Source organism: Acanthochromis polyacanthus, chromosome 14, assembly GCF_021347895.1.
Source record: "Acanthochromis polyacanthus isolate Apoly-LR-REF ecotype Palm Island chromosome 14, KAUST_Apoly_ChrSc, whole genome shotgun sequence".
NCBI classification, from domain to species: Eukaryota; Metazoa; Chordata; class Actinopteri; family Pomacentridae; genus Acanthochromis; species Acanthochromis polyacanthus.
In genome coordinates, this window is record NC_067126.1 from 18,712,977 (window position 1) to 18,728,106 (window position 15,130).

At 40.5% G+C, this 15,130-nt stretch overlaps 1 protein-coding gene across 2 annotated transcripts; it reads left to right on the forward strand.

Annotated features, from left to right (window-relative positions):
* The first annotated feature begins 3,537 nt into the window (after positions 1-3,537).
* slc40a1 (solute carrier family 40 member 1) lies at positions 3,538-12,340 on the forward strand. Of its 2 annotated transcripts, none has more exons than XM_051958552.1 (8): positions 3,538-3,661; positions 4,333-4,400; positions 4,827-4,986; positions 5,363-5,478; positions 7,274-7,400; positions 7,776-8,021; positions 8,143-8,766; positions 9,200-12,340. In XM_051958552.1, the coding sequence occupies exons 2-8, from the start codon at positions 4,377-4,379 to the stop codon at positions 9,514-9,516; spliced, it is 1,614 nt and encodes a 537-aa protein (XP_051814512.1). In that variant the 5' UTR covers positions 3,538-3,661; positions 4,333-4,376; the 3' UTR covers positions 9,517-12,340. The 2 variants fall into 2 exon arrangements, with proteins under 2 accessions (XP_051814512.1, XP_022045924.1); XM_022190232.2 differs by having other exon boundaries at positions 3,542-4,214.
* Positions 12,341-15,130: the final 2,790 nt, after the last annotated feature.

Here is a 15,130-nt window from a genome sequence, read left to right on the forward strand (position 1 = left end):
GTCATCACTTGGCTCAAAATATGTGCTTATGTCGCTTGGTGCTGTCAGTTTTGCTCCCTCATGCAATGAGACAGCACAGGGCAGGCCTATGTGCTGCTGTGGGGCACAAAGAAATTACTTCTGTGGACATTTTTTACATCTCCACTGCATTTTTCACATGGTTGCACAGTACTGCATCTTAAAGTGTAGCAATTATATGTGGACAATAACTTTATTACACCACCAGCCAAAGTGCTGCTTATTAAAAGCTGAATATATAGTTGGATTAACTCAGCAGAGAGGCCCAGGCAGAGATAAAATGTGAAGTAATCTCCCATTTTATTTGTGAACTGTGGATGCATTAGTTTGTGGGTAATGTTTAGTTTGTAGGAAATGACGAAGCTAACACTTATTTTGTAAAATGCACACTGTAAACACAATATATACTGAATAAGAAAGGGGGGTGTTGACTCTCATGTAACAGGACTACTCTGTCACTCAAAGTAGGCCTTAATTAAGCAGCTCTTTAAGCCTTGATACAGTTTCAACTGATCAGTTGTTTAAAAACTCACTCCCCATACAGTTGTCATGAATGAGACAATTAGCTATTAAGACCAAAACTGTTTTTGTACCAGGCTGTGAACATGTGTATTTCTGCTATAAAGCTGATCATTTTCAACATGAGGTTCTAAGTGAACTGACTCTCTACTGGAACGAGCATCAAGTGGACATTTGAGGAACTGCAGTTGGTGGTACCGTTGGCTTCATTTTTCAGCCCTGGAGGTTGCTGCTATCAACTTCACTTTGAAGACATGTTCTATAACCAGTTGTCATTTTTATATTTACTTTTTTTGCACATATTAAACAGGATATATTGTGTTAACTGTGAGCTTCAAAGGTGCTGCCAGATTAACTTTGTAACCCTCTAACAGAAGCAGGTCTGAGACTGGGTAGTTGCTTATTCTGTGCAGGTGGGAACCCAACCTTGAATAAATACCCTACACAAAACACAGACCTGCATTAAGAATGATGCATTCACATTTCATGTCCAGTTTCAAATTAAATGACTGATCATCATATACTAGGAAGAAAAAGGAAGATGGAAAGCTATTTTTATGCATATACCGTGGTTAAAATTGTTCACGTACTTGAATTTGAATGCATCAAAAAGCTGCAAAACTTTCCACGATCAGCCCTTAAAACACCTGAAGCTTGGTGCCACGTTTCAGAGTATGCTGCAACAGCGCTGGATATAATAATAGATCACTGGATCACCAAGACTGCAAAAGAAATCTCACAAATAATCAAGAGGCTCTGCTTTGGTACACGTCATATTGATGGATTTAGTTTCTTTGTGAACGTCTTTGTGCTCGAGGGAGATTAGAAACATGATGGAGTGCATTTTTGTTGTCATACTTAAGCTTCCCCAACACCACAAGAATGAGTGGTAAAAACTGGAATGGTCAGTAGAGAGTAAAAACAGCAGGTCCAAATGTGCATCTAATCCTTCTGAGGTAAAACCTTTCATCTGGACATCCTACTATGGCAGGAGAACCAAACAGTTTTACACATTATATATGTATAATGGATGTACCAAAGCACTGAGCTGAAAATAGTGGCATTATATGAAAGCCACATAGAACCAGCTGCCACAGGATGGAGCACAATACTGTGCTGTAGGTGTGGGCATTATTCATCACGGTTCAATGAAAATCTCTTGAGAACATAAATGAGGTTTCAGTGATGACGCAGGACAGCAGGGGTCCCACTCAGCTGAGAGGAGCTCTCTGTAGTCCACTGCTGATCCAGATACAGTGTGCAGTTAAAAGAAGCTTATATCCACGTGTTTACTGAGTGTTTATTACTTTTTATGGATGTGTGCCAAGCAGCTCTCATCCATGGAGCCTGGCAGTAATTACAGTTGTGATTCTGTTCTGTTGACATAGCTGGATAAATGCAAGTCATCCAAATGTGTGCCATGTACACTTTTTTTTCTCTGTTTACTACCAAACTTGACTCTAGGAGGCTTCTTGGTAAACAGTTTCACCAGGTCAAGGCAACGATGGTTTCCAAAATGTTTTATTTGTGCTGCGTAGTTTCACATGCACAAGAGAGTTCAGTTAATCTTTGACTTGTGTAATCTCCATACTCTTTTCTGCGACTGATTCTTTTTTTACCACTTAAAAATTTCTCAGATTCACTTTCTTTTTTTTTTTAAAGCATGCAGTTACAAAAATATCTCAAATTATGCTACTGGATTTGACAAAAGTGAAGTTACAAAATCACATAAAACATTTCTTCTGTGTCTAGGTCAAATGAATCCCTACTGATATTGGCCATAAATGAATTACTAACATGGTATCTGGCCTAAAACAATCAGCCACACATTGACTGAGAGGAGCCATATAACTGCAACTGGTGACATTTATAACCTATATTGTCCTACATTCAGAAGTGGAAAATCAGGGATGAAAAGTATTAGTAAGTAATAGCGTAAGTAAAACAGTAATCAAGTACAATCATATCATAAATGAAAAAAATACTGCATCAAAATGCCATTCCACAACATTTCAGATTAAAAAATTGAACTTTTTGGGTGTGCTTATTGACTTCAGTTACTATCACAGATTAAGACGTTATGTATAAAACATTAAACTACCCAACAGCGTATACAGTACAGTTATTCAGTGTAGTCACATTGCTGGCTTTGTTAAGAGTTTATTAAAAGCTTAATTGTTAGCTAACAATTACATGATACTGCATCTCGCGTGACATTGTTTAATAATGCAAAAATAATGTAATGATTAGTGTAACAAATTACTTTATAGAGTGAGTAAATAAGTAAAGCAATACATACATACATACTATATTTTCTTTCAAAAAGTAGCTTTTTGAAGCACCAGTACTTTAGTAATAGTTTAATGTTGTAATAAATAATAATGAATAAATAACACATTGAAAAATAAAAACAAAACTTGCTCATAAGGAATCTGGGGAATCCTTGGATTTGTTGGTGTTTCATGTATATTTTTGTGAGGTCATAACTTTAGTTCTAAATTATTCACCTCCACAATTAGTGATACTGTAGGGTCTTAACTTTATTATGCTACAGGTAAAGCTGAATTTACTGTCAGTTTTGTAGGCTTAAATCTTCAATATTTAAAATTCCCAGGTAAACTACTATCATAGATAACATTGTGGGATCTTAATCTTAATATTTTTAATTTGTTAGTTTAGTTTGTAACACCAGTAGTATTATCTTATGGAAATAACACTTGATGTGCTGTTCCAACAGTGAATGATCTTGATTAATAATAAAATAGTTAATGTTACCTCCACAGTGGCAAAGTGCTACTGAAACAACGAAGCAGCAGTCATAGTAAAGAAATAGGTGCAAATTTTCTTCTATATGTGAGATTTTCATCTAATTTTTTCACCAACATTTCAGCTTAAGTAACATCTTGAATGCGTGACTTGTAGAAGAGTATTTCTACATTATGGAGTAAAGGGTACACACTGATGTGAAAAAGGCTTGTCGGATTTTTTTAGTAGTAGAAGGACACACTGATTTATGCTGAAATATCTGTGTTGGTAGCAGACATCTTTGATGAGCTGTGTACCTGGAGCTGTTGGTCATTTCTGCAGAAGGAAACCAACATGTGCTGACAAGAGCTGCTGGGAGGTAAACAGGATTCACACAACAACTCACCAACCGTTGTGTGAGAAGGGCTAAAAGGTTTATCTGTGATATTGTGACAATGACATCTTTTCATGCAGCCTGCTCCGGTGTGTTTCTGAGGGAGGAGGGCCGCGTTTGTTTTTGACACAATGTAAATAATGGCGGGTCACGTGACCGCGGGGTATATTCGAGGCGGGACGTAAACAGAGCAGCAGAGCTCAGCAAACCGTCCACCGGAGCGACGCACAAAGCTGCTCCTGGCTTCGTGCTTCTGCGACTAAACGGCCGTTTAGGCTATTCGGCTATTTCTTTCCAACTTCAGCTACAGTGATAGCTAAGTTTGGAAAGGAGAAAAAGGGAGAAACGCCGTGCCTTTTTCGTTTTTGAGTCGTTGTCGACAATTTGATGTGACGGTAGCCTTGGTTGACCTCCTTTCCATTACAATAGAGGGGCTAGCATAAAGCAAAAAATAAAAAATAAAAAAATTCACCTACGTAGTTGTGCTATTTGGACGGCTTTAAAATGGACAACTCTGGACCTAAAAAGACATGCTGGGGTGAGTTACTTTACTCATTGCTAATTATTTCCCAGGAGAAGTCTTAATATCAAGGGAAAAAGATGAATAAAGGAAAATGTCATGAAATTATTCTGACCATTAAATAATTTCTCTGCAGAATCCATTCAAGATTTCTTCACTTCGGCTAAATTTCTTATTTACATGGGACATGCACTGTCAACATGGGTAAGTTAAGCATTAAAACTATTGCTATTAGTGATCACATTATTGTCTATTTAAATGACACCATATTACAGTAAATCTGTGCATGTTCATCACGACAGCAGGCTGATAATGTGGCTGCCCAGTGTCCAGCTAAATGTAAAACAACGTTAATGTGTTATTGTTACCTTACATGTTATTATAGCTGTCATTACAATACAAAATCACATGTTTTCCATGTGTAGCTCACCACACAATACTGGTCTTTACATGTAACTGTCATGGCTAAAGGACAAATCAAGCAGAAGAATCTATGAGAGCAGAAACAGTTCCTATTATTTTCCCATTATTTATGCAGCACACAAACCATATTTCCTATCACCCCCCCATCTGGATGCCTTGAATCAACTATCAACCAGGCCTATAAATAATCAGAATTTGAATCCCCAGGGTGACCGAATGTGGAACTTTGCTGTGGCTGTTTTCCTGGTGGAGCTGTATGGGAACAGCCTGCTGCTGACGGCTGTGTACGGGCTGGTGGTGGCCGGCTCCGTGCTCCTGCTGGGGGCCATCATTGGGGACTGGGTGGACAGAAACCCCAGACTCAAAGGTAAGGCAGCATGAAAACAAAGCAAGCTATGGCTATTTCTGATAGATGAATTGTGAACACAGTTTTTTTGTGAGTTAAATACTGAAACTTTGTAGACTAGATCCTGAAATGTAGTGTGGAGGACTGTCCATGGAACTGGTTTGAGCGTTGTATACAGTGTCCAAATATACTGTTTTTCTGCCCAACTTTAATTGTTAAATGCACCTCTCGTGGAATGCCTATCCAGAGGAATTTGGCACTATTAGATTAAATCAAGGAGTGGAGAATGCATCCAGCCATCGTGTGGAGGCACTCTTAATGAACTCGTGAATCAGACGGAAATCTGTTGCCTTTGGTCACATTTCTGTCCCTAATGCTGGTTGTGGTGTTTCCCCAGTGGCCCAGACTTCGCTGCTTGTCCAGAACAGTTGTGTCATCGCATGTGGGATCCTCCTGATGGTTGTTTTCCAGTTCAAAGAACAGCTTGTGGAGCTTTACAATGGATGGATTCTGGTAAGATCCCCCCCCTGTGCTGTCTCTTACACACTGGCTGTTGCAATGTGCTGTGATGGGGATTTTCACTGAAAGCGTTTTCAGCCCCTTCCTTCACCTTTAGCACTCTGACTCTATGAATGAAACTTGCCGGCGTTTACTGATATGAGCTTCCATGCCAATATGATCTAGGACTTGAGAGTGAGTTGATTTGTTTTGGTTTTCACAAGATTATTTTGCAAAACAAAAAAAATAATCTAATTTTGATGAACTATTTTGAAATCACAAGAAAACAAAGCTTGCTGTGTTACAGTTATAAATAATTACATTTGCTTGTCAAAAGGAAAAAAGCACGAGAGTACCATACATGCTCTCAACAGCCTGCTATGGAAAAGAGAGTTAGTTGCCTTGTGTTTTGCAAAAGGCTTGTTTACACTTGTTGAGCTATGTGAGTTAACAAGAGCTCCCCCACTGTAAAGAGTTGGACCTGAGTTTGTAAGTGACCAAGCCCGGGATGCAGAATTGCAAAATACATGAGTTTGCATTTGTCGCCGCAGACTGACTGGGGTGTCTGGCGGAGACACAAAAGCCCGTCTGTTGGGTAAATGCCTCCAACATTGCCCTTTGCATTTAAGGGACGTCTTCAGAGAAAGAGGGCGATTTTCACCCTGTGAGAGAATTTAGAGGGATGGCCGTTGGGAGCGCTTGTGGAGGTGGAGAGAGGTTGGTGAAACAGGAGATTAAGTGTTGAACGCTGTGTAGTCAGCAGGTTCTTCAAGGCCTGTCACATGACGGAGAAGTCAAGAGAGGGAGAGAAATGTGGCCAGGCCTGTTGAAGCATTTCAGTTGCTATTCTGGCCAGAGCAACTGCATTGCAGTGTACACACAGGTCAAGTGAAGCATTTGTTTTATAATTACCCTGTCAAACTGCTTTTTCTCTAACACTGAATTTTTTTTCACAGAATGTTTAAAATTTTTTTTACTAAAAGTTATTGATTTTTTTTAGTTTACACATGACATGACATGTGTCAGATGCACTCCGGCTTTGCTCCCAGTTATTGAAGTTTTTTGGCGTCAGTATTAGATCAATCTGTCCTTTCAAACTCATCATTTTACAATTGGATTTTGATTTTGATTTTTAAAACCCATATTCCCAATTTGCACAAATGTATTTATTTCTCAGTGAGTCCTTTTCTATATCTACCTTACAGGGATAATGCTGGTGTTATTTTACCTCCAGCAAAGCCTCTAAAAAAGGCCAAACCCAACAATGTGCTTTTGTTTAGTTTGACTTCCAGCACTTTGCAACATTTCTCACCTGTCTGTTTCACTCACTTCAATGCCTGTTTCCACCTACTGAATATGTGATACTTTTAAAGTGTAGCACAAATATACTCTTTATATTAAAAAAACATTTTAACAAACATTATTTAAACAGGAGAAAATGGTGCATTTGTCATGGGCTCTTCTTAGCTGCAGATTAATACACATTTGGAGCTCTATTTAGTGTCTTTGGCAGCAGGACAGTGTATGTAGGACTGAATCCAAATAAACCACAGTGTGTGTCATCATAATGAAGGAGCATGTCACCCTTTGTAACAGTGCGCTTCACTGGTGCCTTTTAAAGAGTTTCTGGACAACAATACAGCTCTGTTCTAAATCAGGTTGTTGATCACACACATGACATTTGTTGGTAGGATACACTTGCTGCTTTTGGTCTAGCCATGTGATTTAGTGACAGGTGTCATTTTATGACAAAATCAATACTGTGCTCAGTAATGTGCAAATGTAAAACTGCGCTTATTTTGTTTTTCAGACAACCTGCTATATTCTGGTCATCACCATTGCCAACATCGCAAACCTCGCCAGCACGGCCACATCCATCACCATCCAGAGGGACTGGGTGGTGGTTGTGGCAGGTCAGGACAGCAGCAGGTTGGCAGGTCAGTGCTCCTTAGCCTCTGCTGGCTTATCATCGGATGTAGGCCTCACATGATCTGCTATCAGATCTGTTCAGACTTTGAACCCCGGATGCTGACACACTCTCATTTTTTACCTTTTATGCCCTTGCATTTTTTTCTGATTGTTATAAGCTATTTAAAAGATTTGCTCACATGGTGCCAAACACTCTCAGCACTTTAAACTTGTTGACCCTCATCAGTGTGCTGTGCTGGTGCCATCGTTCTAGTGTAAAAACCGCCCAAATATGAAAGCAATAATTGTCCACTGTTTTAACACATTTCCTCTGGTTTTAACTGGCACTAAATGAGTTGTAAAGAAACTGTTAATACATCTCCTTCCATTGTTGTGTCATACAGACATGAATGCCACAGTGCGGATTATTGACCAGCTGACCAACATCTTGGCTCCGATGTTAGTGGGGCAGATCATGGCCTTTGGCTCCCATTACATTGGCTGTGGCTTCATCTCTGGCTGGAACCTGTGCTCCATGTGTGTGGAGTACGCCCTGCTGTGGAAGGTCTACCAAAAGACACCGGCGTTGGCTGTGAAAGCCGGACAGAAGGAGCAGCAGCAGGAGCTCAAACAGCTGAGCCCCACAAGAGGTAACCGCAAGAATCTTGTGTTTCTAGCTTTTGAATTAAAAACCTTGTTAGAATTCTGTATTTTTTTCAGGTAGCAACTGATTAACTGTAACTAAACTTCTATGATTCTGCTGTTTCACAGATTTGGAGAACGGCCAGAGTCCTGAAGAGTCGTCTCAGCCTTTGATGAATGAAACCTCATTAGTGGCCAATCCTGATTCTCCCAAGCAGACCGGCTGTTGCTACCAGGTGTCTGAACCCCTGCGCACCTTCAAATCCGGCTGGGCGGCCTACTACAACCAAAACATTTTCTTTGCTGGCATGTCTCTGGCCTTCCTCTACATGACGGTGCTGGGCTTCGACTGCATCACCACGGGCTATGCCTACACACAGGGCCTCAACGGCTCCGTGCTCAGCCTGCTGATGGGGGCCTCGGCCGTCTCGGGGATCTGTGGCACTGTCGCCTTCACTTGGGTTCGCAAGAAGTGTGGCCTGATCCGCACAGGCTTCATCTCAGGCGTGGCCCAGCTCTCCTGCCTCATGCTGTGCGTTGTCTCTGTCTTCGCTCCCGGAAGCCCCTTCGACCTCAGCGTCTCACCCTTCCAGGACATTTACTCCCACCTGATAGGAGAGAATACTCTGCCTGAACACACCGCTCTCACCATTTTTAACGCCACTACTGATGCACCGGCTGAAGAGCTGCCACCTCTGCAGTCCTACATGTCTGTCAGTCTGCTGTTTGCAGGCGTCATCGCTGCTAGAGTTGGTGAGTTGTTTTCCTTCCAGATCACAGGATAGATATCTAAACACTCGTTTTATTTAATTGGGCGTAGTGGAAAGATACACCATTAAAACCCAAGTAGAAGCTCTAAAGTGTAAGTGATCTTTGAAGATTGACTAGGTTTATCTTTATTAATATATTGTAAAGGAAATGAGCATGCCACTGCTGTATTGGCATGTTCACTTCCTTTGATAGGGTTATACAATTTTGCAAATTATGGCTTCTTAAGCAGGTTTACAGGATGGACTATGCATAATCTCCTGTCTACCACGGATGCCAGAGCAATATTTGCAACCTTTGATGCCCGTATTATTGCCTGATAGTTCCCTTTACAGCTACTGTTGAATTCTGAAGTTGTTTTTATGTGGCCTTAAAAATGCTATTAGAGCTGACCTCTGCCTCTGCCTCTGCCCCGCAGGTCTGTGGTCTTTTGACCTGACAGTAACCCAACTCATCCAGGAGAATGTGATTGAGTCAGAGCGAGGTGTGATCAACGGTGTCCAGAACTCCATGAACTACCTCTTAGACCTTCTGCACTTCATCATGGTGATTCTGGCTCCGAACCAAGAGGCTTTTGGCCTGCTGGTCATCATCTCCGTCTCTTTTGTGGCCATGGGTCACATCATGTACTTTCGGTTTGCCTTCAAGAGCCTGGGCAGCCGCCTCTTCCTCTGCTGCTCACCGGAGCAGAAGGTCGAGACGGATGACAGCCCCTCACTTCCTACCACTGTCTAACCCCTTCAAAGAGACTCTGTCCTGGGTACATACTGCTCAAGCCTTACCCGTCCCCCTGCGTCTTATTTATCCAACTAACATCACTGTTGTAGCTGGCTGAACGCTAATGCTAACTTAAACCAGAGTATGGTAACCTAACATGCTATGCGTAACCATTCATAAAGCATTAATCATTAACAGAAGGAGATTAGAAGAAAGCTTACAGTCAAAGAAAACTAATCTGTAGTGAGACTTTAGAGAAGGCAGGATTTCTGTAACATTTTCAGTCAGATGAGAGCCTCAGCCTTCATCTGTGGATCCATGCTCCTCAACACATGCATGTGTCAAATAAGGATCCATCCTTAATAGGCTCTACTGTGGGTCCTGTTAAAGAAATCAGGGGATACGGCACTGTAAAATGTTCTCCTTCAGATAGCCTGGATCTAGCTGTAAAGATTTTTGCAAGGTGCTTCAGCTAACAAAAGGGCAAAACGAGGGAGAAATGTTGCAGGGAAGCAGGCACTGAGGCTTGAATTAAAGGTAGCAGCTGTCTGCGATTTTAAAAGACAGCACGACCTTTATATTGTTTGCCTCTCAGTGAGTTGATTGGTGCTGTAGCTGTGTCCGCTCGCTGTTCTCTGAAAGCCTGCATGTGGTTGTTTCAGCTTACATATGTAGATACATGTATGATGAGCAGGTTGTGGATGTCTTCCTCCTGGGGGGAGGAGGACACTTATTTAACCAAAACACAAAACTGGGACTGGGATCTAGTGTCTTTATTACGTCTTTATAAGGGTTACGCATTTAACTGTATTTATTCAGGAAATGCCGATGGTGGTTTTTGTAATAATTGTTATCATCAGTATTGTGTTTCTTGCAGTCGTGCCATATAAAACAGAGAAACCCTATGCACCCTTATCAATAGAACTCAGTTACCAAAGTTGAAGTCCACAGGGCATAAAAGGAAGTGAGGGAAACCAGTTATCTCTGCATTCCAAATATATATTTTTACATCCGGTGAAAGCAGTGCAACCTTAATATATCTGAACCCACTCGGAGATTGTACTTCAATTTAGTTCTTCAGGTAGTTTACGTTAACAGTGTCTTTTTGTCACCTTTTTGATTTTCATGTTCAAGTTCTTTAGAGTGATTTTTCAATCGTGATTGTCATTACTCAGGCACTTTAAAGTGATTGACATCTGTCAGTACACCTAATGCGTGATCAGGCATTAGTTTAATATTATTTTTGCACAAGGTTGAAATCCTGACTCCCCCGAGACTCCCCCACCCACCCACTGCACAATCTTATAACCAGCCATGACAGGCTGTTGAGACAATTGGAGGGGATGCGTTTTTTTTTGTTTGTTTTGTTTTTTAAAGGCACATATTCCAACTCGCAGCGCCACATGTTCATGAGGAAAAATTATACTGGCTCCTGTGAACCGCCCCCCAGTTTACCTCAACCCCCCACCCCACCCCCACCCCTCAAAAGAAAACAAACAAAAAAGAACTTATCCAGCAGACCGTATCTGATATCATTTTGCTGCTTCAGACTGCCAACAAACCTTTTGCTGTGATCGCTGTAAGCTTGTACAGGGGCAGCGTTTCACTCAAGTCAAAGTTCTGCCACTTATGCTGACAGCCTTTGGCTTCACGGGTCCAGTCTAGTAATGAAATAGTACCTCACAAAAGCCTTTTTTGCGTACTACTTTTCCCGTGAAGTCATTTTAGACATTAATCATTGTCTTTGGAAAAAAAAAGTGTCAAGTTATACAGGATATTTACAAATGCTGAAGTCATAAAATTAGCTGAATATCAGTGTCTACTATGAGTAAAGCTTGGTAACATACAGACCAAGAAGGACTGCAGCAGTTAAGCCCAAAGGTTATTCCCTGTTAATTTAAACCTTTTATTTGTAAGAGATAATTAATTTCACCACGCAGAAACTATGAAATCTCACTGTAAATATCTGCCCGAAATACCTATTGTAGCTGTGTGTACTTTTTCCCCACATCTGACCCTTAGTAATTGCAGACGCCTTATTGGAAAATAGCCTTGACAGCTGTTTAACGCACATTCATGGCTACTTTAAGACAGTTAATAGCTGGACTTCAACTGAAAAAGCTAGCCAGTCCAGCCAAGATTTGAGTCGCGCTGGAGGGAAAATATTTAGCTTGGAAACAGCTAGCCACACCAGATGTAAGAGAACAGAGGGCCGCTTTTTAGTGGTGCATTCCTGTGAAACCTTGTCGAGAAAATGGATGTCTGCAGGTGTGCCTCGTGGCGCAGGCTTGCCGGGAACAGAGCTTCAAAATTTCATGTTCCACCCACAAAACCTCAGATTCAGTCTGGGCACAAGTACACGACCAGCTCTTAAAACAGCCGGTCTGCTGATTCAGGAAGATCACACAAGGCCATAAACTCTATATTTTTAATGTAAATAACATTATCTGTGAGTCGATATAAACGTAATGTACAATTGGAAAATGTTAAAAAAAAAACACACACACATTGTGTATACTGTTGTTATGCTGTTTGTCTGGAAACTTTTTTATTACACGTTTTTATATACTTAGTGTTGATTGTGATTTTTTGAAATTTGTTTTTAAAGTGCTTACTGCATTTCCTTTGAATACTTCTGTATCATAATGCTTCAGTCTGACTCTCTCTACACATATATACATGCAGCATATCAGTGTTATTGTAGTTTGATAGACAAAAACGTGAAATCGTAAAGAAATCGAATTGATTTTTATGTGTAATAATCACACTCCACTGAATATGAGGACACTGGTACTGCTTGTATTGCATGAGGTCTCTTAAATAAAGAAAATCTTTGAAATTGCTTGTCTGGAAAGTCTTTCGTGGGTGTGTTTGTATTACGTTCGCAGGCTTTCTCGGTCTCAGTCTTGGTCTTGGCTGCTGCTGTGTGAGGTCACATACCACAGCAGAGTTAGCAGCTAGTTTCCTCCCAGGAATCTCTTCTCTTTAGGCAGCTAGTGTTAAACTGACTGACTTTAAGCTGAGCTGGATGGCCTGTAGTTGAAGGGCTGCTGCAAAGACAGTGACCTTGGTTTGCACAGCACGAGCAGGAAGGAAGGGGTTCGACCTCAGACCTGATAGTGACTCGGCATTTATGGTCACTTTAGTATTTAAAGTACTTGCATAAGTCATGACTGCCTGCATTTAATCTACCTGCAACCAAGTTAGGACCGATCAAAGGGATTTATATAACACCAAATACCAATTCACTGCCATTCGCTGAGGCGGCTAATCAGTACACCTGTGCATTTTACAGTGTCTGCAGGCAGTTTGTACTTATAAAGCTGCAGAAAGGAACATCACAGACAAAAACTCATATTTTATCAGGCATTTTGCTTAATTCAAAATGTACACTATTAGGGAGTGAAAACGGTAACAAAAGAGTTCGCTGTAAGAACTGCAAGGATGAATATACCTCAGCTGCATGCAACAAGTGTGATGTTTGTGTAAAGGAGAATGCCATCTACTAATTAAGAGTCCTCAGACGTCAGGAATCATTATGATGTTGAAGCAAAGTCATCTGAAAATGAATGATATACTATTTTACTCTATGATCAAAACGACAAACGTCCGTCAAAAAAAAGACAAAAAATAACAAAAACAAGACAAAATATTACAAAAATGAGACGCAAATGACAAAAACGAGACAAAAAGACAAAAAATGAGACAAATGGCACAAAACAAAACAAAGAGACAAAGAATTAGACAGAAAAGTTACAAAGCGACGAAAACATGGACAAACGGCAAAAATGAGAGAAAAAAATTACACAAATGACACAAACGAGACCACAAATGGCAAAAACGAGAAACGAAATGACAAAACAGTGGCATTCTAGTCAAAGTCAAGCAAAAAGAAAAAAAGGTTCAGAGCTGTGAGTCAGACCTTTTATACCTGACGAACTGTATGTTTGTGAGGAAAAATGCCGCTGAGTGTGTCAAATGGTTGTATTTATATAGCGCTTTTATCCAAAGCGCTTTACAAGATGATATGTCACATTTACCCATTCACACACTGATGGTGGGAGCTGCCATGCAAGGTGCTAACCACAAACCATCAGGAGCAATTAGGGATTAGGTGTCTTGCTCAGGGACACCTCGACATGAGCTCAACGGGCCGAGGATCGAACCAGCAACCTTCCAGTTACGAGACGGCCACTCTACCCACTGAGCCATGCCGCCCCCGTGTCAAAAGTCCAATGTCTACAGACAGGATCTGGGACTCCAGATAAGTGCCCACGGTTGAGATATCATCTTTTTTATGTGTAAGATTTCCAGTATCTCCTAAAAATAGTGAGCATTCAGAGAAACAGACTGTTTCAAAAATAAGGTCACCTGTTTGACCAGCATCTCCTATTGAAGTCTGATGTACACTTATTTTAATGAAGCTGTAGTTACAAGTAAAGAAAAGAAAACTTTTACTGTAATTTTCCAGGAAACTTCAGTAATAATATTTAACCAATACCACAGCTGATAAGGAAAGCCAGGTGTTAGAAGTCCATACATTGCTCAAGTTCACAAGTCAGTCATTAGTCAGATATGCTATACAGCATGTACAGTATTTTCCAGTATATAGTAGTTACAGCAGTATACCCTGGATCTCCTTCATTATAAACTGTTGGTTAGGCTAGTTTGCCACAAGCTGTATAACGTTCCTCAGATGCTTAAGGAATTCTGTCATATTTTGGGAAATCTGCTTGTTAGAGTGAGATGAGAAGTTGCACATCTTTAAAGCTGACTGACACTCAACACAAGTACAGAAATATTACAAATCAATACATTATGTCTTAAGTCTATAAACAGTTTTGATGGCAGGTAATGTGACATCACTTCCGAATGGAAGTCATTACACCGATCCAAGAACTAGTCTGGCACATTATCCAACACAAAATGGTTTTCTGGTTTTGTGTGGACAGGAGTAGTGTTTTGGTCCGTGTATGTTTTGGATTTTCCGTTCTGAAACGGGTATTGAAAAACAAAAAACGAGTGGTTATTTGATTTTTATTTTAAAATACAAAAAATAAAATTGAAATACAAGGCGTTTTTCCTTTTCATGATCAAAAAGCGATATACGAAATTTTAAAAATGCTCTGATTTTCATTTTATATTTAGAGTAACAAAAATAAAATCAAGAAGAGACAAAAACGAAAAAGGTCCGTTTTTTTTTTTTTTTTCATTTTCTGAGACCGGAAGTGGTCATCAGCAAGTGTGGAGCCAAACGACAACAAGATTGTCAGAGGACAGAGCCAGACTACACTCAGAAAGAAAGCAAATGTGCTCATCTCCTACAGGGGTGGCAAACTTAAGGCCCACCAGAGGGTCCAATCCGGCCCGCGGTACGACTTTGCAAAGAGTACAAATTACAGAGGTGAAAATGAATACTTCCCTTGAAAACATTTCAAGACACTGAACACTGTGCAATATAATGTGAGTCAGCAGCTTCAGTATGACAGAGATGTGTTTGGTTGAACCCTATTGTTGATGCATCTTCTACATTTACAAGGCAGGGAGACAACTTAACCTTCTTCCTTAATAGTTCCCACTTTACTTTGTGTGGTGTGTCAGGTTTACTACACAGATGTGGAAATGAATGGGA